General features: G+C 42.8%; 1 protein-coding gene across 2 annotated transcripts; it reads right to left on the bottom strand.

Annotated features, from left to right (window-relative positions):
- Positions 1-16: 16 nt before the first annotated feature.
- On the bottom strand, positions 17-25479 carry LOC138788022 (vascular endothelial growth factor A-like). Of its 2 annotated transcripts, XM_069965454.1 has the most exons (9): positions 25166-25479; positions 24824-24996; positions 17363-17402; positions 11500-11696; positions 9639-9715; positions 5493-5525; positions 3562-3645; positions 905-1027; positions 17-351 (listed from the first exon to the last, which is right to left on the bottom strand). In XM_069965454.1, the coding sequence occupies exons 2-9, from the start codon at positions 24887-24889 to the stop codon at positions 330-332; spliced, it is 642 nt and encodes a 213-aa protein (XP_069821555.1). In that variant the 5' UTR covers positions 24890-24996; positions 25166-25479; the 3' UTR covers positions 17-329. The 2 variants fall into 2 exon arrangements, with proteins under 2 accessions (XP_069821555.1, XP_069821556.1); XM_069965455.1 differs by lacking the exon at positions 5493-5525.
- Between the last annotated feature and the right edge of the window lie 254 nt (positions 25480-25733).

The following is a 25733-nucleotide window of genomic DNA, read 5'->3' on the forward strand; positions in this document are numbered from 1 at the left end:
CCTTATCATTGTAATGTACAAGCTATAAGAATGGATTTATTTGACAGACTATTTGTCACTTGTATTATATGCATTGCCTTTGCTTTTGTGTGCAAATGTAGAGGTCACTGTTCAGCATGTCCACCTTTTATACAGCAACCAGGTAGGATGCCAGTGTGACTGTGTATAGATGGCGGAGATGACTCCCGTATCTATAACCATGATATTTAGTGGCTGATATTTTCCAGTTGCTATGTCCTGTTTACCAGCGAGTTTTCGGCACTGACACTGAATCTGGCTCTGCACGGTAAACCTTTCAGTCTGTAACGATTCTGTTTGCCAGGTGACTGTCAGCTTCTTGGCTTCTCACACCTGCCAAGAAGAGCAGTGATGAAAGAATATTTAGCAATACCTTTAAGTAATCATACGCGTATTAAACATACATTAAACGGCCTCTAAGTAATGTCTACTGGCACATCTCTTCTTAAGGGTTTGTCTGGTTTAGCAAATTCCTTTTTTAAATCCCCCTATTAAATATTGGAAGTGAGGCCTCATTTGTAGTCTTCATCAAGATGGAGCCAAGAGGAGCCTATAAATATAATCTCCTGCTCTGGAAGACCCAGCCATACCATCCAGAAATGCACAGCATGTCATTTTTTATTTGCCCTGTTGGGGTGCTGCAGGGAAATTGAACATTTGCTGCAAGGTTCATCCCTAAATGACAGCTGGTTGCTGGCAGACACAGCAGTCGTACAGCTTGTGTTCAGATTCTCGGGGGGAGATCCTTCTAACAAGGTAAGTGTATAAGGTGATTTTTCTTTTCTGTATTTGGAGTGATACTCCATCCTGGGCTATGATGCTTTAGCACATTCTTATCATAGCTTCTCTAGGTACCTGGGCAGGGAGGGGCACACAGGGACGTTACCTGCAGCGCTCTGTATTCAGTATCAGGCCTCGCCAGTTACATTTTGCTTCACTTAAGTCACAGACACATTTGCAGTTTTTAGGATTTAAAGTTCTGCGCCGGCCACATGGTGGACAAATAGACCTGAGAGAAGGAAGAAAGAGGTAAATTAGTAAATTTAGTCTTTTTATGTCGTCCTGTAAATGTGTAACCTGAACAGATATATCTAAACCTATGTTTAGTAACACAGCAGGAAAATCCAGATGTGTATTGAAAGTTTATGAGATACTATACTTTTTGCTTACTCATTGTAAGTGAAAATACAGTAGGGGGTCAGGCAATGGTTCACCATTTCCTCCATCCTAGAGTTTACTGCCATGAAATATAGTTGTCCCCAGGGCATACAATAAAGAGACTCTTCATATGCTAAAGCCAGAGACAGTTGTGCTTTGGGAGCCATATTACTGGCAATTACCGTAGCACAAGCAACTAGTGTACTTGCATCAAGGGAGATGTCATCTGCAACACCACAAGTGATAAGTGTGAGCAGACACAACAGTAGTGCCATGACCTTGTTGAACCAAGGTTTATAGTTGAATGAGGAATGAATAGCGAGCCCGCTTTGTTTGACAAAGCGAAGAAGAAAAGGCAGACATCCATTGAGACAAGCTACTCAATTACCTGGAAGATGGAGTAAGGAAAGGAACATGTGAGAGATGATGCCATTGACTTTAATAGTCTAGCCAAAAGACAGGAGAAGTGTGAAAAGCACTGATCCGTAGAAAATAGCTAGTTCAGCCTTTTACTTGATAAGAGTATTAAGTCCAGGCAGACAGATGCTCCTGTTGATCATAGTAGGGTTATGGGATGAAAAAGCCATATTCTATTCTGGATTTTGTTCTGGTTTCTGCCTGAGTAATATGGTTTGCCCTGGGAGTACATGGATGGACTTAAAGAAATAATTAACATAAAGGGAACTTATCGGCGTGATTGTGCTGGTAAAGCTGCTAGCAGCACCAAACAGATGCCCTAAAAAGCAGCTCTACCATATTTTCTGTTGGTGCTTTGGTATCTATATATCCTGGAAAAATGTCTTTTATTCTGGTACGTGGGGTATGCAGCGATCTAGGCATCGGTATGGAGTGCGGGCCGTAACTAGTCACAACTGTCTACCTGTGAGTGCGTCTGCAGGGTGACTGGCAGGAAGGGCCTGTTAAAACCTCTTTGCTGTCAATCAACCCTACAGAGGGCAATGACAGTGATAGGGCCGTGACTAGTTACAGTCCAGTCTCTGCCCCGATGTCTAGTGGGAATTTGAATAACCCACGCACTAGAATTAAAGATGTTTTACCCTAGTACAAACTGAATATATGAGAGGGGAGCTGTTTAGGACATCTATTTTATGCTAGCAGTTTTATCAGCACAATAGTGCTGATTGGTTTCCTTTAAAGGCAATGTATCATCGGAAAATGACCTATTGTTTAAATCAAGCTTTTATGTTAAAAATATTTTTGAAGAATTTTTGTTGATATTTTTTCTAATTTGCCATTATACTATCTATATGAATAATAATAATAAGTACCCCTTTAACCCCCAGTGTTTTCTGATGGAACCACTGAGTAGCAGCAAGACACACACATTACCTTTTGTCTCAATTTAAAATCTGGGATAAGCCCTTTAAAGCGACTCTGTACCCACAATCTGACCCCCCCCCCCAAACCACTTGTACTTTCAGATAGCTGCTTTTAATCCAAGATCTGTCCTGCGGTCCGTTCGGCAGGTGATGCAGTTATTGTCCTAAAAAAACAACTTTTAAACTTGCAGCCCCGTGCCCAACGGGAGTATCTGCGCCCTAACTTTGCACCACCCCTCCGTCCCTCCTCCCCACCCTCTTCATCATTAGGAATGCCACTGGAACGTTTTCTCCTGTCTGAACATTGCACAGGTGCCTTAACGATCCAGCCCATGTTCAGTATTCACACAGTTGATGAATAGGAGACAATCTGCCTGGAGCATTCCTAATGATGAGTAGGGTGGGGAGGAGGGACAGAGAGGGTGTGCCAGCCTAATGCATACATAATCTAAGCCCCCGACGTTGTTTTTTAGGACAAAAGCTGCATCACCCATCGAACGGACCCCAGGACAGATGTTGGAATAAAAGCAGCTATCTGAAGGTACAAGCGGGGGGGGGGGGGGGGGGCAGATTGTGGGTACAGAGTCGCTTTAATATATGGTTGTATACTAGTGCATAAAATATAAATATAAAATAAGGTATTGTCATGCTTTATGTCTGTGTATCAGTTTTGATCATCTGATTTTTTCTTTTAAATATAAAAACTCCAAAACACAACAGTTAATGGTAAGGACTGGTTTTAATATACAGTATATAAAAAAATGTTAGGAAAAAAAAGCAGCGCTATTTCTACGGATAGAATATAAAAACTGTAACAGTTAAGATTGTAGACAATTGATGACGATGCATATTGCTACTTGATGTGTATGGGAGTTAGTGTCAGTTCATTTCCAGTGTTACTATTCAGAAAAGCAAACTAACATGATCCCTTTTTCAGAGTCTTTCTCTTTGATCTCTACCCTTTGACTTCCCAGAAGACCTTCCCATGACCCAGCGATTGCTACCACACGCTAACATGTCACTCACCCTCCTTCCTGCTACAAACCTGGCATTTTTAGAGGCTCCCTTCCCCTTTTTCCCTTTCCGCCTTCTTTTCTTTGCCTTTTTGTCACCTGAAGTAGAAGTGAGCCTGTGGAGAGAAAAGCAAAGCAGAGATGAGGGAAGTGGATGTAATGGGGACAATATGTTCTATATTTCAAGAAGAGGTCTAGGAACAGGTCACATTTTGTGCTGTGGTATAAAAGAAGCAAAGTCGTTCTAGACAAGAAGCAGAGATGGCACAATGAATGAGTGCCACATCCTGGCTGTACGGATGTTAGGTGGCATCGGCAGCAGCCAGCCAGTGACTCACCAATGTTGTTCAACTAGTCAGAGATTTAGCAGAGATTTAGCAGAAGGCACAATAAAGCTATGTAGTTCATCCATCAAGCTCTTTGTGACATCAGCAAATAAAACTTAGCTGATGAAAGGAAAAAAGTCAACTAATGGGTTTATTTGAGGTGAGGAAGCATGAAATGCACTAAACTAAACTGGTCCCACTGTATTCTGCTTAGAGACACAAATATCAAGTCTATGGGACACTCTTGGGTAGTCCCCCCCTGGGATATATTAGATTGTTGAAGGGTCTGAGTATTGGGTGTCCTGCCGATCACAGCTGTGGGAGTCCTGGGCCACTTCTATGCTGAGATCTACCTGCTGTACAACTTTTTACTCCATTATTGTATTGAATCTGGTCTCCCATGTGCCCTTCTCTACAATGTATATGTATTTTTCTTTTGGTTGTCAAAACTTCAACAAAAATGTATTTATGCAAAAGTAGATAATATGCATATATATATATATATATATATATATATATATATATATATTTGTTTTAGTGAAATGATAGAATCCAGGGATTTGATCAAATCCCAGGAAATGATGAATTGAACAGGCCGTTCCATCATTTTCCTAGGGATTTGATCAAATCACTGACCCCTTTCAGGGAAATGATGGAATGAACGATAGAGGAGTCCCCCGGCTCTATGTTTGGCGGCGGAGGCAGTCAGGGCAGGCATATGGCGGCGGGGGCGGACAGGAACTCGCGGCAGGCATGGCGGCGGAGGCGGATGGGAGAGCAGAGCGGCACACCTCCCCGGAAGGCATATGGCGGCTGGGGAGACCAGGGGAGCAGAGTGGCACACCTCTGGGCAGGCATATGGCGGCGGGGCGGACGGGGAGCAGAGTAGCACACCTCCCGGCGTGCATATGGCCTTGGGGAAAACGGGTAGCAGAGCGGACAGGCCGGGGGAGCAGTAGGCATGTCGCAGGGCGGAGTGGACAAGACCGGAAGGAGAGCGGCAGTCATATGGCGGCGGGGGCGGACGTGGAGCAGAGTGGACAAGCTGGGGGAGAAGGAGGCATGAAGCAGGGGAAATGAGCAGAACGGGGAGGATAGAGGTGGAGGAGGTGGATGGGGAGCATAGCGGACAGGCCGGGGGAGCAGGAGGCATGTCGCAGGGCGGAGTGGACAAGACTGGAGGCAGAGCGGCAGTCATATGGCGGCGGGGGCGGACGGGGAGCAGAGTGGACAAGCTGGGGGAGAAGGAGGCATGAAGCAGGGAAAATAAGCAGAATGGGGAGCAGAGAGGTGGCGGAGGTGGACGGGGAGCAGAGCGGACAGGCTGGGGGGAGTAGAGAGGCTATACGGTAAGCAAATTCTATGTTGCAGGGGGAAATGAGGGATTTTATTCCATCATTTCCCTGAAAGGGGTCAGGGATTTGATCAAATCCGTAGGGAATTGATGGAACAGCGTGTATATTTAATTATTTCCCAGGATTTCATCAAATCCCTTAGGGATTTGATCAAATTCTTGATTCTATCATTTCACTGCAATATATATACATATATATATATATATATATAATTACAGGCATAAATTGTAAAAGAGCAGAGATATTGAAACCGGAAACGACAGTGGTAGGTAGAGCTGGTACCTGCTCGCCTTCAGTGTGATATTGCCATGAGGTCTGCAATGCAGAAAGAGAATAGAGATTATATTGTTGTTCATAGACACGAGACATAATTGGAATTTACTTTATAAACATTTACTATTCAACTGCCTAAAGGAAGGCTCCTGATTACTAATTTATGAGGCATGAAAATCCCATTATCCAAATGAATCTCGCTTACAAGGTGGAATTTCAATCACACAGAGTTACGACCAGACATGAGATTACAGCATATAGCTCTTATGGTACAATAAAAAAAAACTCTTTAGAGGATTAATTGGAGAAAAAAGGTAAAATTAATAGTAATGCTCTGATATATGCCTAATATATTGGTGTTTGGGGTCAGTGGTGTAGCTATAAGAGTTGCTGTAGTCGCCATTGTGACCAGGTTTGTATGCTAGGGGGGCCCGCATTCTGTCACTTTGCAGTTCTTTTGAATATATAATAGTCGATTTGGCAAATCTGCAGACTTCCAGGAAAGAGTGATTAAAGAAGCTTTTTCCTGCCAGACGTGACTAGTTACCAGCAGAGCGCTGCCCACATGCCTGCATAGGTAGGAATTACAAACTGTGTTTTGGGGCCATATAAGTAAAGCTCATATGCCTGGAAACAGTGCTGGGATCTGTATACCAACTTATTTATAGCTACGGTTGGGGTGGGAATTTTATGATGACTGAAGTCCCGCTTGTCTGACAGGCCGGCAAGCAGGCGCATCAAGGTGGGGAGGAGGCGTGGCCCTCTCCTGCGTCTGATTTATCACAATTTACGCCTGCAAACAGGTGCAAACCATGGCAGAAATCTTTCTGCACCTGCATGCACCTTTTGGTAAATCTGGTGGACTGCATGGGGGCTTTATTTAAGACCTTGATAAATCTCCTAAATCAGCTAAATCACCTTTTACCTTACACCTTTACTTGACCCCTTTACCTCAGTAAAAAAAAAGCTTTACAGTCTTGACCACTAGGGGTCTTACTTCTCTGCAATCTAATGTCCTGGAAAAATCTCCAAAAGTCTCCACCCTCCTGGGGATTTATACTGTCCTTAAAGGGTAAATCAAGACTTCCCTATCATCTCAACAGCAGCTCAAGCAGTTTTTTCCTTCTTAGTATAACATATTCATGCTTTCTGCTGCAGTTTTATTAATTTCCGCTCACATAATACCTTGCAAAATCAGTGCACCAGTAACCCCTTCTCCTACCACGCCATTAGACTTGGTGTTCAATCATTCCCTAGCACTATGCCAGCCTATTCAGTCCAGTGCACTTTCACGAGCACTATGTCAAGTCATACTAGTATACAGGGACGACTCCAGACTTTTGTGGGCCCTTGGGCGACAGAGCCTCAACGGGCCCCTTTGTGGACCACTCACGTGGCGACAGTAACACAATTGGTCCCCCTCTGTGTAGCCCTCTTATACATGCCCCCTCTTACACACAAACATCTTAGGCAGTTCAACACCTTCCTCTATACAAGCTCCCAACAGTAACAGGACCCTCTTTGTGCCTTTAAAGTTATCTCCTTTCTTTATGCCTTTCTGTGGTTATGATCCCATCTGAAGTTGAGCCCCCTCTTTTTACCCCTATCTGTAGCTCTGCCCCCTCTTAGTGCGCATATCTGTTAGGCCTACTTTCTGCCCTTCAGGCTTAAATCTGTAGTAAGGCCCCCTCTTTGTGCAAAAAGAACTTTGCCCTTATGAACTGTACCACTACTCCCCCCTCTTCCCAATAAACTGTGCCACTTTCCCCCTATAAACTGTGCCACTGCTCCCCCCAATAATTTGTTACACTGCCCCCAATAATCTGTGCCACTGCCCCCCAATAAACTGTGCCACTGCTCCCCCCATTAATCTGTGCCACTGCCCCCAATAAACTGTGCCACTGCTCCCCCCCCAATAATCTGTGTCACTGCTCCCCAATAAACTTTGCCACTGCCCCAATAAATTGTGCCATTGTCCTCATAAATCAGTGTTTCCTAACCCAAGAATCAACAGTTGTTGTCAAACTACAATTCCCATCATGTCCTGCAAGTAGTGGATGATGGAAGTTGTCGTTTTGCAGCAACTGGAGAGTGAGTCACATGTTGGAGAATACTGCACTAAATAAACTGTCCTCATAAATCTTTGTTTCCCAATCAGTGGCTTTTCAGCTGTTGCGAAAACTACAACTCCCATTATGCCCTGCCAGCAATGCATGAGGGGAGTTGTAGTTTTTGAGCAACTGGAAAGTCACGTGTCACTGAACTTATAAACTGTCCCACAAGTCACTGTTTCCCAGCAAGTGACTCTTCAGTTGTTGTCTAACTACAACTCCCATCATGTCCTGCTAGCAGTGCATGATTGGAGTTGTAGTTTTACTGCAATTTGAGAGTCACATGTTCTCTAAACACCCCACAAAACACTGCCCTCTTCCTCTTTGTACACTCACCATCACCTGGCCCAGGAGCTGAGCTGCTCTGGCCTCCTCTAATCAGGTCTGGGCCAGAGCAGAAAGATGCAGGGAGTGCAGATCCCACTGATCTGCTGCATGTAGGAGACGCTGGCCCGCGGGGCATGGAGATGACTGTTCGCTACCTCCAGCCAGTCTCAGTGAGGAAAGAAAGGAGCCCTGGTGTGACTGGGCCCCTAGAGATGCTTTGGGCCCCTGCACTTGCCCAGGTAAGCCGGGTGCTGACGCCAGCCCTGGTAGTAAAGACTGGGTGCTGTGCTGTGACTGGCCAGACAACTAAGGAAAAAGAACAAACTGTGGGTGTACTTTTGGCAAACATCCAGCTGTGGTTCTGGTCACTAAAATGGGGGTAATAAGAAATAGCCTCTCAGAGGCTAAAAAACTGTAGTGAGAGCCCAACAATCACCTTGTACAAAAGCACCAAACTGGCCCCGTCTGTTCTTCAGCAAATACTGACAGGTCCACAATCCCATCATTGCACAAGCTGTTCATTGATTTCATTGATAGTAAATGTTTTCCCGCTACCTGTGTGAACATGCTGAATAAATACTTTGTTCTAATGAAAGTTTTGTGAAACCCTAAGGTGTTTGCCTCTCTTTTCATCTGTGTAGATTACATTGTTATTATCATTATGAATTTAGCCAAATTACGCATAGCAAAGGACCCAATTAAATTATTCTTTATGAATAGGTTTCACATGGAAATCATTAACAGGAGTGGTTGGCTACCGACCATCTGGGAGCCACAACAATGACTAGCTGATATTTAGGAGTCACAAACATGAAAGCACAACATGAAAACACCCTAGTCCAAGGCCAGGATGCACCTGCAGAACCAGCCCTAGCTGTAACGTCAGGACCATTGTATGTAACACAGCTAGTGACGTAGCTTACAGCGATCAGTAGCCGCACCATTGTCACTTGTTTCTAGAGAATTTAGCTAATAGTGAATAACATGACACACAGTACAGTGGTTAACTCTGTAAGCTAGTGAGGGGGGGGGGGGTCTTGGATTAATACATGGTACTCAGCAAAGGTTTAAGTAATAGAGCAGATAAATTCAGCCCTATGTCATGCGGTCACATTTGTTGCCATTATGTATGGCATAAAACTATGTACATGCCTCAACTATAATCTGTGAACACATGGTGTGAATAGACCTAATATTAAACAGATTTAATGTTTCTATAATGTTGGGTTAAGACATAGTCAGCCACAACCAGAAGAGGAACCACCACAAAGAAAAAGGAAGGCTTCTGATTACTTTTATGGAAGTTTTGCATCCACTCCTGGTTGGTACTGACCAAATATACTGTACAATGTGTGAACCCAGCCCAAGCACCATTCTGTCATTAGATATCGATGGACTTTTCACATCAGTATCTAACAAGCTGTGTCCCTGCTTTACACCTCCTGGAATCATGTAGTAAGAAGGTGTTATATCCCGTGTCGGCGCTTTTATAAATATGGTGCCAGACTCCAGGGACAGCTTTCTGCACAAGCACCACTTTTATGGCATAGGTACAATGATAAACCCACTAATGTGCATATTATGTAACAGATACGAGTTGCATATACCATGCATTGCAAAGAAAAGTCTTTTATACATATGCATCCACATTTTTATTAGTAACAGTCCATCCGTCTAGTAAGAATGAGATCAGAGATCAGGCACATCATGAATTTACCTGCATTCACACTCTGTGTGTTGAAGAACAGAGATTTCAGTGTACTCTGGATCCGAATAGGTTTTATGAACTTGAACCTGAGAAAAAGGAAATAAGATGAGTGGTCTATTCTCAGAATATCAGATAAGATATAGATCAATGGGGGGACAGTGTGCAGTGCGGGGATGATTGGCAAGCAGAGAGACCCGTTAGATGTATAGTTGCTGCCCCTCTCCTGATTTGTGCTGATTTGTTCCCTTTAAAGGAGAAGTTTGGCAAAAAATTTTATTAAAGTATTGTATTGCCCCCTAAAAGTTATACAAATCACCAATATACACTTATTATGGGAAATGCACATAAAGTTCTTTTTTCCCTGACCTTACTACTGCATCAAGGCTTCACTTCCTGGATAAAATGGTGATGTCAAGACCCGACTGCCAGAGTTGTGCGGGCTGTGGCTGCTGGAGAGGATGATGGCAGAGGGACACTGAGGGACACAGGGCACTGGGAGGGACACTGAGCATCCCTCTACCATTATCCTCTCCAGCAGCCACAGCCCGCACAGCTCTGGGAGTCGGGTTGTGACATCACCATTTTATCCAGGAAGCGAAGCCTTGATGCAGTAGTAAGAGCAGGGAAAAAAGCACTTTATAAGCATTTCCCAGAATAAGTGTATATTGGGGATTTGTATAACTTTTGGGGGGCAATACAATACTTTAATAAAAAATTTCACCAGACTTCTCCCTTAAAGAGTCACTGTCGTATTTTTTTTTTTTTGCAGAAATCAATAGTCCAGGCAATTTTAAGAAACTTTGTAATTGGGTTTATTAGCCAAATCTGCCATTATCTGCATGTAAAAAGCCTTTTCCCAGGTCCCCCCCTCCTTCCTCTTTTTCATCCACTCCAAAAAATCTGAAAATTGTGACTTGTTGCAGGAGTCGTACCCTGTCTGCTCTAGGGAGAGGGGAGGGGGGAGGAGGAAGGAGGGAGTTAGCCGGCAGCAGAAAGCAGATAACAGAGGATTACAGGCACGGAGCTGGGTGACAGCTGTAATCTGAGCTCAGACAGGTCACTGGTGACTGTCACAGGAGATATCCCGTGAGGGATTTGTAGATTAACTCTTTGTTGTCCTGTTTTGGTCTTTTCTTTAGCTCTCTCCATAGGAGAACAATGAAGACAGGGGGGAGAGCTTCAAACTGCTTTTTCATGATAAAAATGCATTTTTCGGATAATAAACCCAATTACAAAGTTTCTTAAAATCGCCTGGACTATTGATTTCTGCAAAAAAAAAAATTCACGACAGTGACACTTTAAGCTTGAACAGTCTTCTGCACATGGCTCTGCTGTGTAGTGCCTTATAGGTACTGTCCTGCTAAGGGTCTAAGGCCACACTTACTAAAAGGCACTGTTGGTGTGTCATTAGGCGAGACCATGTGTGTTTTACCATGGATTGCCGCAAGAGTTAGTGTGTGTTTCTAGAGAGCTTTATCTGACAGATTGTTGAAGCCAAAGCCAGGAACAGACTATAAACAGAGAACAGGCCATAAAGGAAAGACAGCAATTTTTTCCTTTTTTAAAATCAATTCCTGGCTTTGGCTTCAAAAAATCTTTCTGTGTAAATGCACCATAGCCCTTCTAAATTTTTATAGCAGTTGTTCCTTGGGAAGCTCAGCAGAATAGTGAGCATTGAAGTGAAGCTGCGTATTGCATGGGTGTAAGGTTTGGTTTCACATTTGCATTCGGGATGCAATTGTGGACAATTGTGCATAAAATGTCAGACATTAATATTAAGCTACTCCAGCGTATTTCTTTGGACGGCAACTGTAGCTGTTCATTACTTTTCTTACAGAACTTAATGAAGATGGCTAATAATCGTAATCACCTGCATTCTGATAATATTCGATTGCAAGGGAAAGCAACTCTGAGCTTCATCCAGGCAGCAGCCGGCACAGCGCAGGACTGACACACACGGCGGTTTGAAGAGAAAGTCGGAAAATTGTGGTAACTCATTTAGCAGATTAAGAAGCACCCACCGAGGCTGGCACTTACTCCTGTTAAATATATCCATCCAGGCCTGGCCTGAAAAACACACATCATAACAATCATGTTATTATGTCACGTAGGAGAACCTTCCCCCCAGGCGTTAATCCAGCTCTAGTTATAAGGCTTTTCTAGAGTATGTATGGTGGACTACAGAAGAAAGAGTGTTTACATGCAATGAGATAAAAGGGTCTAAACTAAAGCTGGCCATACACATGAGTTATTGTTGTAGGAAACATCCTGGGCCCAGCAATTAACACCGCTGATCCCCCATTAGCCAATAACATGCATACTTGGCAGTGTAATAGAGGGACAGAGAAAAAAATGCATTTTGTTTAGTATGCCTAAAGTGAATATCCACCGTTCTGGGATGAATTATTTCGTAATATATGTTCATAGCGGTTAGAGCTCTGTTTTTCTAAACTGGAGCTTTAAATCATATATCGATATAGATTTGGAACATCACAAAGAATACAAACCTACCATTCTCTCTGTATTACAATTAGGGCCTTAATGCATATTGCTTTATTATTGTCTTTAATGCACAGTATTAGACTATGGAATAAGAGCCAACGCTTCATCTTACCATCTGTGTACAAATCAGGAAGAGGCAAATCTCCATTAATATAAGAACACAGTAAATAATTTACCAGCATAAAAAAAAAAAATAACATGGTTTATAGGTGGACATTCACTTTACCCTGATCAAATGTTAATATATTAGTCAATTACAACACAAACAATATGTATATAATTACTATATAATATAACCACAATATAATAATTTAGAGGCAAGGCTTCTGTTTCCTGCAGCGAGTCCTTTCTAACAATATCATCTAAAGCTGGAGGCTACATAAGGTTACTAGACATATGTTATAGGGAAGGGAGAAGTATTAACTCCCAAATCACTATTTCCTTGTAGAAATAAACTTGCTTTTATCCATATCATCTGAATCCGAAAGATTTTTAACGCCACATTGTTTCTACTCTATGTCTTGTGTTTTTTAAAGTATCATTGCTCTATATCAGTATTCAGGACTGTAGAAACATATTACTTACAAATTTAATGATTTGTGGATAAGTTGTCCAGAAAGAAGAAAACTTCTGACAAGAAACTTCTGGTCCTACTGTTGACCCACCTTGGTAAACAGCTCACCTATTCTATGTCTGGCATTGAAGGGGTTATCCAGTGCTACAAAAACATGGCCAGTTTTGACCCACTCTTGTCTCCAGGTCAGGTGTGGTTTGTAATTAAGCTCCATTTAGTGGGAGTTCTACACACAGAAGATTTCACTTTTGGTCCCTATTGTTCTAATAGTTCAGTACTTTAGAACCCAACTAGTTCTAACAATTGGTGAGGGTCCAGACCATGACCGATAAAGTTCCATTCTGCTCCTTCCAGGTGATGGTCCTCCCAGGGATTGAGTCTATCCTCTCTCCTTGCCTGACAGTGAAGTGATGTCCAATAACATTAGAGTAAATCCTCCAGAAGTGTTCTTCACTTGCTGGAGCCAAAACAGATGGATCCATATCACCTTGTATAGACTACCACGGCCAGAGTAATATCACAGTAAAGAATACATACTCACATCTGCTCATACCATAAAAGAAGTTTGTTATTTCTCTAAACTGCATCAAGATTGAGATTTAGACAAAAGAGAGAGATGAATGAAAGAATGCTTTCAGCACCTCGTATGGGCAGTATGAAAATCTATATGGACTTGTAATTTACTTCTTTTTAAAAATCTTCCAGTACTTATCAGCTGCTGTCCATAGCAGTAGCAAATCTGCGCAGAAAACCTTTCCTGCTTTGGTCAGTTCCTTGAGGTCCTTAAGACTTGAGATTTTTAAATAAAAGCACATTACAAATCTATATAACTTTCTGACACCAGTTGATTTGAAAGAATTTTTTTGCCAGAGTTCCCCTTTAATTCTATGGTCTGTCACATTTCTGATTGATCTTGTGGCAATGACCCTAAGCTCCATTTATCCTCCTCTGCAAAACATTAATGACTATAGTGGGTACCACAACCTGCAATAAAGTTTAAGGATAAACCTTGTGGAGGTTAAGGGCAGGGCCGTATTAACAGCTGCTGCTGCCCTAGGCACTAAACCTGAAGATGCCCGCATCTTGGGGAGCGTGGGGGAGCATGGTTTTGGCCACATGGTTTTCTCTATATGTAGAAACATTGTCTGAATCGTGTTTTTCATGTTTTTTTACTGCTTAAACATAAACAAATTTCCACATTGAATCAATGATTAGAGCAGTCAGCATATTGTCTGAAGGAATTCTTACCACATGATTGGTAGATTGGTAGGTAATAGCTCCAGGCATTACATTTACCACCACCATACCAGACCTGACCAATACCGCCATACTGTGACTGGATAACACTGCCATACCAGATCTGACCAATACTGCCATACTGTGACTGGATAACACCGCCATACCAGACCTGACCAATACCACCATACTGTGACTGGATAACACCGCCACACCAGACCTGACCAATACCACCATACTGTGACTGGATAACACCACCATATCAGATCTGACCAATAACACCATACTATGATGACTTGATAACACCGCCACACCAGACCTGACCAATACCACCATACTGTGACTGGATAACACCGCCATATCAGACCTTACCAATACCACCATAGTGTGAATGGATAACACCACCATACCATATCAGACCTGACCAATACCACCATACTGTGACTGGATAACACTGCCATATCAAACCTGACCAATACCACCATACTGTGACTGGATAACACCACCATATCAGATCTGACCAATAACACCATACTATGATGACTTGATAACACCGCCACACCAGACCTGACCAATACCACCATACTGTGACTGGATAACACCGCCATATCAGATCTTACCAATAACACCATAGTGTGAATGGATAACACCACCATACCATACCAGACCTCACAATACCACCGTACTGTGACTTGATAACACCGCCATATCAGACCTGACCAATACCACCATACTGTGACTGAATAACACTGCCATACCAGACCTGACCAATACCACCATACTGTGACTGGATAACACCGCCATATCAGACCTTACCAATACCACCATAGTGTGAATGGATAACACCACCATACCAGACCTGACAATACCGCCATACTGTGACTGGATAACACTGCCATACCAGACCTGACCAATACCACCATACTGTGACTGAATAACACTGCCATACCAGACCTGACCAATACCACCATACTGTGACTGGATAACACCGCCATATCAGACCTTACCAATACCACCATAGTGTGAATGGATAACACCACCATACCAGACCTGACAATACCGCCATACTGTGACTGGATAACACTGCCATACCAGACCTGACCAATACCACCATACTGTGACTGCATAACACTGCCATACCAGACCTGACCAATACCACCATACTGTGACTAGATAATACCACCATACCAGACCTGACCAATACTGCCATCCCCCCTCCCCCCTCTCGAAAAGACACCAGATTTACTGACATGTCTGAATGGGAGGTGGGAAAGAAATGTAAAAAAAAAAGTTGTTTCTTTCCCCCTGCTCCCTGGGGCTGCCCCCCTGCAAGGTGCTGCCCTAGGCACCGGACCACGGGTACCTAGTGGTAAATACGGCCCTGGTTAAGGGTAATGACCAGGGAGTTCCACAAACTTGAATGAACTGTGACCTAGAGAATCCCTATTCTGGTACTGTAATGTCCCAGAGGGGCCACACTTAAAATATTTAGTATGATATAAATTAAATATATATTTGTTCACATCAATGAGGAAACAGAACGAAACCTATTGAGCAAAATACGATGCATTTCAATCCTAACCTACTCTATGACTATTTTCTCAGTAGGTCATGTAGTGCCAGATCATGCACTGAGTTCTGTTTCTGAAAGCAATTTACTGATATAGGGGGTAATAGTTATACCTTACTCATCCAGTGGGCAATTGCCAAAAACTAGACATCTCAATGGAAAACAAGTGATTCAGCTAAAGACAGGAAATGCTTAGATCATCATCTCTACTCGATTGGGAAAAAAACTTAAAAGCACCAAAATGTTTTTTTTTACAACTTAACATCTGCAGACGATAAGAGAATGTGACAGGGGTGCTTTATCATCATTAAGCTGATATATGGTTGTACATTCACCACTACAGAGAATTGAAAGTGTTAAAGTGACAGCCATGTGTTGTTGTGATAGATATGTGTATATTTTACAGTGGCAGGATAAAGTGTGGTTCCTTACCCCAATTGTATTCTGAATGTTTTAATATCCTTGAATAGCATACGTTAGGTTGTCCATTGACTTACCCATTATACAATATGGCTACATGCATACACTCTTATGCTGAATGAATATTGTAAGGCACATACTGTGATGCAAGAAGTATTTTCCACACTGTTTAGAGCAGTGATGGCTAACCTTGACACTCCAGCTGTTGCAAAACTACAATTCCCATCATGCCTGAACAACCAAAGATATGGGAGCTGGAGTGTCAAGGTTAGCCATCACTGGTCTACAGTCAACAATTAGAGGGACATGGCAACCCTATGGCTCAATATTTCAACTTTATCATGTGCAAGAGAGTCTGAATTTCTTCCTCCGCACATTATGGTGCATTCCCTTCCCACTATAGACAGTTATAACGTATCCATAAGATCTAATAGGGGTTGATAGGTGCAGGTCCCACTTTAGGCCCCCCCCCCCACTTATCTTTAGAACAGGGGTCTCCTGGCCTTCCTTTCACCTAGTAAAGTGGGTGCACTATTCAGGGAAAATTATTGGAATGGTAGCGGTGCACATTATTAAGCAAGACTGTGGACTGTAAATAGTGTGAATTGTCAGTGAAATCCACAACGTATGACTTCACCGTTAAATCAATGTAACTTAAAGTCAGCTACTGAAATATGTTTTAATTTTTTCTAGATTTTGATTATAGATTTTTTCGTATATTATTATGGGGTTGACTATCTTGCCCGAGCTGTTTTGAACTGCATTTAGAGATATACTTTACAGTTTTCTAGGTATGCCCCGTGACCTGTGCAGAGGTCATTAGCCAGGGAGGGGAAGGTTGAGCTCTGTTGTGAATGATCTTATTCCATCTTATGTATACACTGGTGTCACGTTTTACTCTAATCATGTCTGTAATGTTAAGTAGAAGACTCCTTGAAAGCTATTTCTTTAGAACAGTGTAAACTTATTGTTAGGCTTAAGGGCCAGAATGAAAACTGAAAGATTTCAGGATTATTTTATAATATAGGTAGTAAAATGGAAAACTGAAAAAAAAAAAAAAAACTATTCATAAAACATCTGACAAAATGAAAATGTTATAAGCTTATGGTTTGATATACCACTATGAGGCTATGTACCGAATACAGGAATGTGCCGTCATTTAGCTGGGAAAGGTCATTATTTGTGGCCATCGTTATGAATAGACGGCCACCCCCCCCCAATTGAAAGGATAATTCAGTAGTGGGACATAGCCTGATTGCTATAGGGGTTTTGATGATCTAAAATCACCTCAGCACAATCCTATGAGGTCTGGGTGTTGTGGCTGTAAGATTAACACTACATTACAGCTACGATAATATATTACATGTATTGGCAGGTATAGGATGAATTGCAACAGATAGAAGTATTGAATAATAACCATGCACATAATACCTTCTAATCTCTGGGTCTGTGAAGTCTGAGATACTGAAAGCTGAAAACAGAAGAAAATATGGTTTTAATAAGGCTCTAAAAAAATCCTTTTGCGCAGTCTCTTACCCAGAATGCACTCATCACCCCAGCCTATTCTTCATTTTGACATGACATTGTATAGTTTTCACTTGACTCTTTTCGGCCTGTATGCACCCTCACCTTCCCCCACAGGCTCTATGCAGCTTCTGCTACCCTTTCCTCTATAAACAGCCAAGTACTTTTCCCCTATTACAGATATAATCTGATCACAGTAGCCAGACTGTCTGCAGAATCGTACTTTTCCACAAAACATATCTGCATACAACACACGCTATCCACAGACCATAGTGGCAGGGATAGATGTGGAGATCACTGGTGACATCCCTGTGACATTCAAAGATGCAACGAGGTCCCAATAATGTGTAATGTACAGGTCGCTTCATCCACCTTCTGCCAGTAGTACAGGAGGCATAGTATAAATCCCTGCATGATGCCACCTATATAAGGTGATGTATGAAGTAATTATTATAATCATCAAAGTCTTGGAGCCAAAACTCATTATGTCAGATAATTACAGCTTTATTCTATGATATACAATCTACTTTTTGGCACTATGTATTTATGGGAGTCTTACATGCCCATTTCATGCTAAACCAAACTCGGCTGCAATTTTTATTTTGGAAATTATTAATATCAGATCAGTGGCCCCTTCTGATCAGCTGACTGAGGGAGCCGTGGCACATGGACAAGCACAGACCCTCTTTATTACCAGACAAAGCATCGTACATTTATAGCAGCTATGCCTGGTACTATACATAGTACAGTAAGCTGCAGTACCAGGCATAGATGCTACAAAATGTATGATATGATGCAGGGCCTGGGAATGAGGAGGGTGTCGTGCCTACTACAGTGCTATGTCCCCCTCAAGCAACTGATCTGTGGGGGCATTGAGAGTTAGAACCCCATGGTTTTGTTGACAATGATTAAAAAAACTGAAATGTTGTAGAGTGGGGGTGTCGAACTGGCGGCCATCCAGCTGTACAGTTTCTATCATGCCTGGACAGCCAAAGCTTTAGCTTTGAATGTCCAGGCATGATGGTAATTGTAGTTTTGCAACAGCTGGAGGGCCGCCAGTTAATGAGGGGAATCATTGGGGTTAACCCAGGGACAAAGGAATATCATTGATTGTTAACTACAGGATCATGGGGGGTTAACTACAGGACCAGGACATCATTGGGGGTTAATCACAGGACAAGGGATATCATTGGAAAGTTAACTACATGACATGGGGGAAATTATTAGGGGTTAAAGTGACTCTGTACCCACAATCTAACCCCCCAAACCACTTGTACCTTCGGATAGCTGCTTTTAATCCAAGATCTGTCCTGGGGTCCGTTCGGCAGGTGATGAAGTTATTGTCCTAAAAAAACAACTTTTAAACGGGCAGCCCCGTGCTCAACGGTCGGGGCTTACATTGCATATGCATTAGGCTGGCACAACCTCTCTGTCCCTCCTCCCCACCCTCTTCATCATTAGGAGTGCTCCAGGCAGATTGCCTCCTATTCCCCACCTGTGGCAGCCCGGAACATGGGCTGGATCGTTAAGGCACCTGTGCAAATGTTCAGCATGGAGAAAATGTTCCAGTAGCATTCCTAATGATGAGGAGGGTGGGGAGGAGGGACGGAGGGGTGGTGCAAAGTTAGGCCACAAATACTCCCGTTTGGCATGGGCTGCAATTTTAAAAGTTGTTTTTTAGGACGATAACTGCATCACCTGCTGAACGGACCGCAGGACAGATCTTAGATTAAAAGCAGCTATCTGAAGGTATAACTGGTTTGGGGATGTCAAATTGCGGGTACAGAGTCGCTTTAATTATAGGACCAGGGGTATCATTGGGAGTTAACTACAAGACCCGGGCACCATTGGGAGGTTAATTACAGGTACAGGGCACCATGTTGGGCTAACTGGAGGACCAGGGGCACCATTGGGAGTTAATTGCAATACCGGGGCACCATTGGGGGTTAACTGCAATGCCAGCAGCATCATTGAGGGTTAACTGCCCAAATGGCCCTCAACCAGAAAAATGTTCCCCACCCTTGCTATCAGGCATCTGCATGATGGAGTTTTTTTTACCAAAAGATGTTTAAAGGGAATGTATTACCTAGATTTTCTTTTACTGTTCTATTAGCATAATCTGTTTCTATTTACTGACTGTAATTTCCCTTTTTGTATGTTGTTATGGGGGCTGCCATCTTGCCTAAGCTGTTCTAAACAGCATTTAGTGACATGCTTAACAGCAAGGCTCATGGACATAGACCACAATAGACAGAGTGTGTTCCCTTGAGATAAATGTGTATATTAACTGAGTGTACTCTGTGACCTTTCAAGAGGTCACTCCACAGGAAGCTGCTATTTTCTTATACTGATGCTACCTATCTACTGATGTCACATGTCATTGCAATGCTGTACAGATCACTTTACAGCAGCCTCCTCAATGGGAGACAATTACGGTGGTTGACTATTTTCTTTGGGCCCATAGACTGCATGCACCCTACGTGTCCATCAGCCACTCTACCCCATGGGGTTTTAGCTTTCTTCAGTCAACTCTATGGAATAACAAGCTGATAATGTTATCCATTTTCTGTGCACATCTATGTTAACACTAAAGTCAGTAACAAAATATTTGATGGTAGGAATAGCATAGCATGTAGCATATTACACAGACAACTGTGTTATTTGTAGAATTCCATGGAACTAGTAAAACTTGACTTTAAACTCTATGTACAAAAGAGACTATTCAGGGACAAATGGTTCTCAGTTATATTTGTAATAGCTGATATATTATATAACAGGGTTGACATGCAGCACTGGGTCTGAAAACAGAATCCCCAGTGCATCAGCCAGCGGTACTCTCAATTTGGTTTCCTATTTGATCAACTTCTTTATAGATGAAGTTTATTCTACATTCATCTTTGCATGTACACTAAGTACGAATTTTCAGTAGTTCACCAATATGGGCAACTAAATTCTACAGTTTAGGAGGCAGAACATTCAATTAAAGTCAGCTCGAACATGGCTAATGATGAGCTTTATTCTACTGGAACCGTGTTTAAGAAATACTATATGCACCAACCCCCCCCCCCCCCCATCAAACTGCTGGTACCATAGGTTTGATAAGATTAAGTCCTTCCTGGGCATGTCTTTTAAAATGTGCCCAGTACCTTGGTTAGGGCAAAAAAATTATGTTTTAATCTTCAGCAGCCGAGTCAATGTCGTGTGGCTTCTCCTATCTGTATGTTTTTGGGTGTGGGAGGAAACCGGAGTACCCAGAGAAAACCCACGCAACACAGAGAGAACATACAAACTCTTTGCAGATGTTGCCTTGGTGGGATTTTAACCCAGGACTCGCTGCAAGGCTACATTGCTAACCACTGAGCCACCGTGCTGCCCCTTTCTACTTTCCCGCCCTCCTCATCTTTAGGAATACCCCTGGCAGGGTTTTTTCTATTCATTGCTTGTCTAGACAAGTGATGAATAGAAGAAATCATGGTCAGGGGTATTGCTAATGATAAGGAGGGCGGGAAGGAAGAAAGGAGAGGCATTGCAGGACTAGGGCACAGACACTCTTGGCCACATTACATTGACTCAGCTACTACACATTAAGGGTAGCTTCACACGTACTGTATTGCAGTGGATTTTCTGCTGCAGATTTGCAGCAGATTTGACTAAATGAATGAACACAGCAATAAATCCCCACTGTCAAATGTGCTGCGGATCTGCAGATTTGATGCTGTATCCTTTCATTTAGTAAAATCTGCAGCGGATCCGCAGCAGAAAATCTGCTCCAATACGGTATGTGTGCAGCTACCCTAAAAGATAAAGACCCGACAGGGAAGGACTTACTCTCATCAAATCAGCTGTTTGATTGAGTAGGTTGGTGAATACAGTTTCTCTTTAAAGAGTTCCTCTCATTAGAAGTTTTGATCGGTTGAGCTGCAAAATGTCAAGAGTTTTTTTCTAATTGTTGGGAAACTGTAAAAAGACATCAAACTTAATGTATCAACTAGATATTTTTCTCAACTAAATTCTTTTTTCATAAAAGCGCGATCTGCGAGGATGATTGACAGGCAGGGAGACCACTAACGAGGCTCTCTGCCTGTCAATCATCCCACAGAGCGTGCAGACAGTCAAATAGCCATCACTAGTCACAGGTGGCTCTCCACTCAGATAAATTGTTGCCGCCCCTCTCCTAGTCGTGAGCACCGGAATAAAACTCCTTTTTTCTAAATGTTATTTCCACAAACATGGTTGGGCTGGGGAGCTGCACAGAAGATCTTTAGTGCTGTGTGCTGATTGGTTCCCTTTAATGGTATATTTCCCTTAGCATGCTGCTAAAATGTGGCAACCAATGGCCACAGGTGTATACTGGCAAACTCTTGTGGCCATTGGCTGTTGTACTTCAGCTGCATGTGGCCAATGGCTTGTGTGGTTTCACCCTTAAAGTGTACCTGTCGTTATAACTTTTAAAGCCTAAATCAACATTAGTTGTGAAATAAAGCAATTCATTTTTATTTTTTTTATTATCATGGAAAACACGGCACCTTCTGTGTTCTGACTCTTTTTTTTTCAGTCTAAACACAGAAAGGCCTGTGTTTCCCGGGTCATCTGCACGCTCACAAAGAAGGCAGTCATGTGGTTGATGGATACATTAAGCCGAGACACTTTATGTCAGTGTTTCCCAACAGGGGTGCTACGGCACACTGGGGTGCCGGGAGAACCCTCCAGGGGTGTCGTGGGATCATGGTGGGAATAGTGACGCTTTAAGCATCTCCAGAAGCTGCGGCCGTGCAGCTTCTCGGGATGCACAGATCACTTTGATATTCCGCCTGCACTGTGAGCGGGCGGAACATTAAAGTGAACAGAATGTAGGAGCAGAACCTGTCAGTGTCCTGCTCCTACATTCACTCCCATAAGCCACCAGCACTTCATGCCAGCAGCCTATGGGCCTCTGGGACGTGACCTCTCCATCTTGCAAGCCGCGGGTATGGAACCTACGGCAGGCGTGATGACGTCACATCATCACGCCTGCCGTAGGTTCCATACCCGCGGCTTGCAAGATGGAGCCCGAAGAGGAAGGAGAGCTACTGCCTGCAGCCACACAGCCCGGATTAGGGGAGTATGTTTTTTTTTTTTTTTAACTATTAGTGCACAGCAGGTGGGGGGCTTAGAAGTATGGGGGGGGGGGAAATCATGGGGGCAATAATTACAAGGGGCAGAGCTGAGGCATTATTATTGTATGAGGGTACACAGCAGGCAGCATTATTAGTATATGAGGGCACAGAAGGGGGCATTATTATTTGATGGGGGTACACAGCAGGGGGCATTATTAGTAAATGAGGGCACAGCAGGGGCATTATTAGTGTATAAGGGCACACTGGGGGGGCATTATTATTGTATGGGGGTACACATCAGGGGGCATTATTAGTATATGAGGGCACAGCAGGGGAACCTACATTCCTACTCGCTTTACAGAGCATAACACCAAATAGCGCAGTTACTACTGTATGGGAGCCTATAGGTGGGAGAAAGGATAGGAGGTTGCTAAAAAATGTGCAGAGCCTAAGATGTTTGGCAGGTTCTGAAGAGATGAAATGTAGCTGGAAGAAATCATCATGGAGGTCTGGGCCGTATAGAGAGGAAAAGGGAAAGTGATGCCTCAGATCGAAGAAGACGTCACCTGTGAGTCAGTGAATGACGGTTTTCGTATTTTGTAGAACATTATTTAGTAGGGGTGCACCGAGGTAATTTTTTTTCCGAGGGATGCCTTTTTTTTCAACCAGCACAAGACTAAAAATCTGCCTTCCGGAGACTGGACCTGGATTTTGTTATATCAATGCCCCATACAGCTCCTTATATATTACCACAACCAAACATACCTCCCACCTTACAGATAGCCAGTGGCTACCATTTAATGTAGATTTATAGAACATATTCAGCATTTAGGGTGGAGTAACCATACTCAGCTAGATATCTTGAGTCAATTGACTTGCCAGGACTGAGATTTATAGTAACCGAGTTTGATTCACATTTTAGCAGATTAGAGTGTTGCCTTATCTCTGATAAGCAAAGCACAGATCGTAACGTAGTAACGTTCAGGTTGACTGCTATTGTAACTCAGTGTGAGAGGTTATCAGATTGGGATAATTCTGCAAACAAGGTAAAACAAGGTGAGACTGTTCAATGGGCTATGGGGAAAAAAAATTGACTGTCCCATCGGTAGGGGCAGAGGGAAAGTTTCCCAATGTTTCCCAACGTCTGACTCTCCAGCTGTTCCAAAACTACAATTGTCATCATGCATGGACAGCTGGTGGTGGTCTGACCACCCTGAGAGTTGTAGTTCTGCTCAAAACAGTTCTGTAACCTCTATGAAACATTACAAAATTCTGATAGTATAGCGTGATGTTAATAACTGCACCCCCGATTCTGGATACAATGCAGTATATCAGATTGTATAGAACATAGCTGAATTTGTCCATTCATTCTTTAATACTGCGCACAGTGATAGCACTTTCACTATAGTGAATGCATTTATTTTTAGTTCTTTATAAAAAAAAAAAAAAAACTATTCGGGGACTTTATTAATGGTTTTGTTTAGGTTTTGGTGTCAATCTGTTGCACATATTTGAGCAATCACTTATCTATTCAAACATTTGCAACTTTCCATGTGTTTTGTGCAATTATTTGAGAACATTGGCCCACATTTACTAAAAGTGCAAACTTAGACTGGACAGTCTTTAAATGTGCCGGAGTTATTAGGATGTTTGATCTGTCGTACTTAAGGACTGTCTAGTTTTTTGGTGCAAAGTTGACACCATCTATTACTTGGCTTGAAGTCTGCCAGAATTTTCTGCCAGATTCAGGTGCATTTTTCGGTGCAACAAAGACCACGCCTCATTTCTGCACAAACCCCACCCCTTTTTTCGTACCAGAGTGTCTGAAAGTGGTAGAAAAGTGTCTAAAATTAATAATAAATGTGGAAAAGGTCCCGTGCACGAATATTCAGAGACACATTAGTAAATCTGGGCCATTGTGCCAAAAATGCCAAAAAACTTGAAGGCTATGTTCCCACATGTCTTTTTTCACAATCATTATTTGCGGCTGTCTTTTGTTGCTGAAATGCCAACAAAAAGAAGGCTGCAAAAAAATAAAATAGCCTTAGGCTATGTACCCACTAGGTAAAAATAAGGGCAAGTAACGGCCATTATTTGCCCTTATTTTTACATTGTGGGAACATTATCTGTTGAACGCATGGAAAAACTCCCCCCATTGTCGTATAACACACAGCGATATCATTATGTGTTGTACCAAATGATAGTTAGCTCTGCTACATATATAACTACTTGGAGTCAGAATACAGTGCACTAAATCATTTGCGACACTTACCGGAGTCAGGATACAATGCACGAGGATAGAAAGCCATACGAGAGAGCTGCCAATCATGCAGTCCATTTTACTGGATGGTTATCCCAGATCCTGTCCTCAGAAGCCAATCCTAAATCTTGCAAGGCAATTGTCCGGCAGCGTCTTTTCTCCACAGATTCATTCACATGCACAGTCTGTTCAATAGAGAAGGAAGGTAAGAGAGGGACAAGAGCAGAGAGCTAAGAGAAAAGCAGCCTTAGACTGGACATAGTTATTCCAAAGGGTCCAGCCACCCCCATCCTATGTAAACTCTCACAAACTAAACACAACATTCCTTGTCCAAAAGAAAATAGTCCCAATTACCAGGATTTGCGTGTGTCATAGAAGAATGTGTATGGATCGAGCCCTTCTCCTTCCTTTACTGCTTCTTTCATTCTGTTCCCTTGTCTCTCTCCCCCCTGTATCCTCCCCTTTGTCTGTATCCTCTCTTCTCTCCTTATGATCTGCTGTCTCTCTAACTTGTACTGAGCACAGGAGACCCTGACTCTTCACACAGATAGGTAGGAGAGATAGGCAGATAAGCAGAGGGGAGGAGGGATAGAATAGGTCACATCCAGGGATGAAACAAGAGAGAGTTTAGGTGGTTTGGATGTGTGGCTGAGAGCTGAGCGAGCACTCACACCCAGTCCACTTTCCCAGGAATAGACAGCACAGCACATTCTGTCAGTGAGTGGTTGACACTGCATGTGTATAAAGAGAGTGACTCCCAATGTGCTCGGGCTGTGACTCCATGCACGTATAACATGGGTCTGTACTGGCTGAACTCTACTATTGTACGGCATTGTCTAGATATGATTACAGAGCAAAGATTTCTGGACATTAACCACTCAGCTTTTCTGGAAGTTTAACCCCCAGACACCTTTACTGTTCA

The sequence above is a fragment of the Dendropsophus ebraccatus genome, chromosome 4, assembly GCF_027789765.1.
Source record: "Dendropsophus ebraccatus isolate aDenEbr1 chromosome 4, aDenEbr1.pat, whole genome shotgun sequence".
In the NCBI taxonomy this organism is placed as follows: Eukaryota; Metazoa; Chordata; class Amphibia; order Anura; family Hylidae; genus Dendropsophus; species Dendropsophus ebraccatus.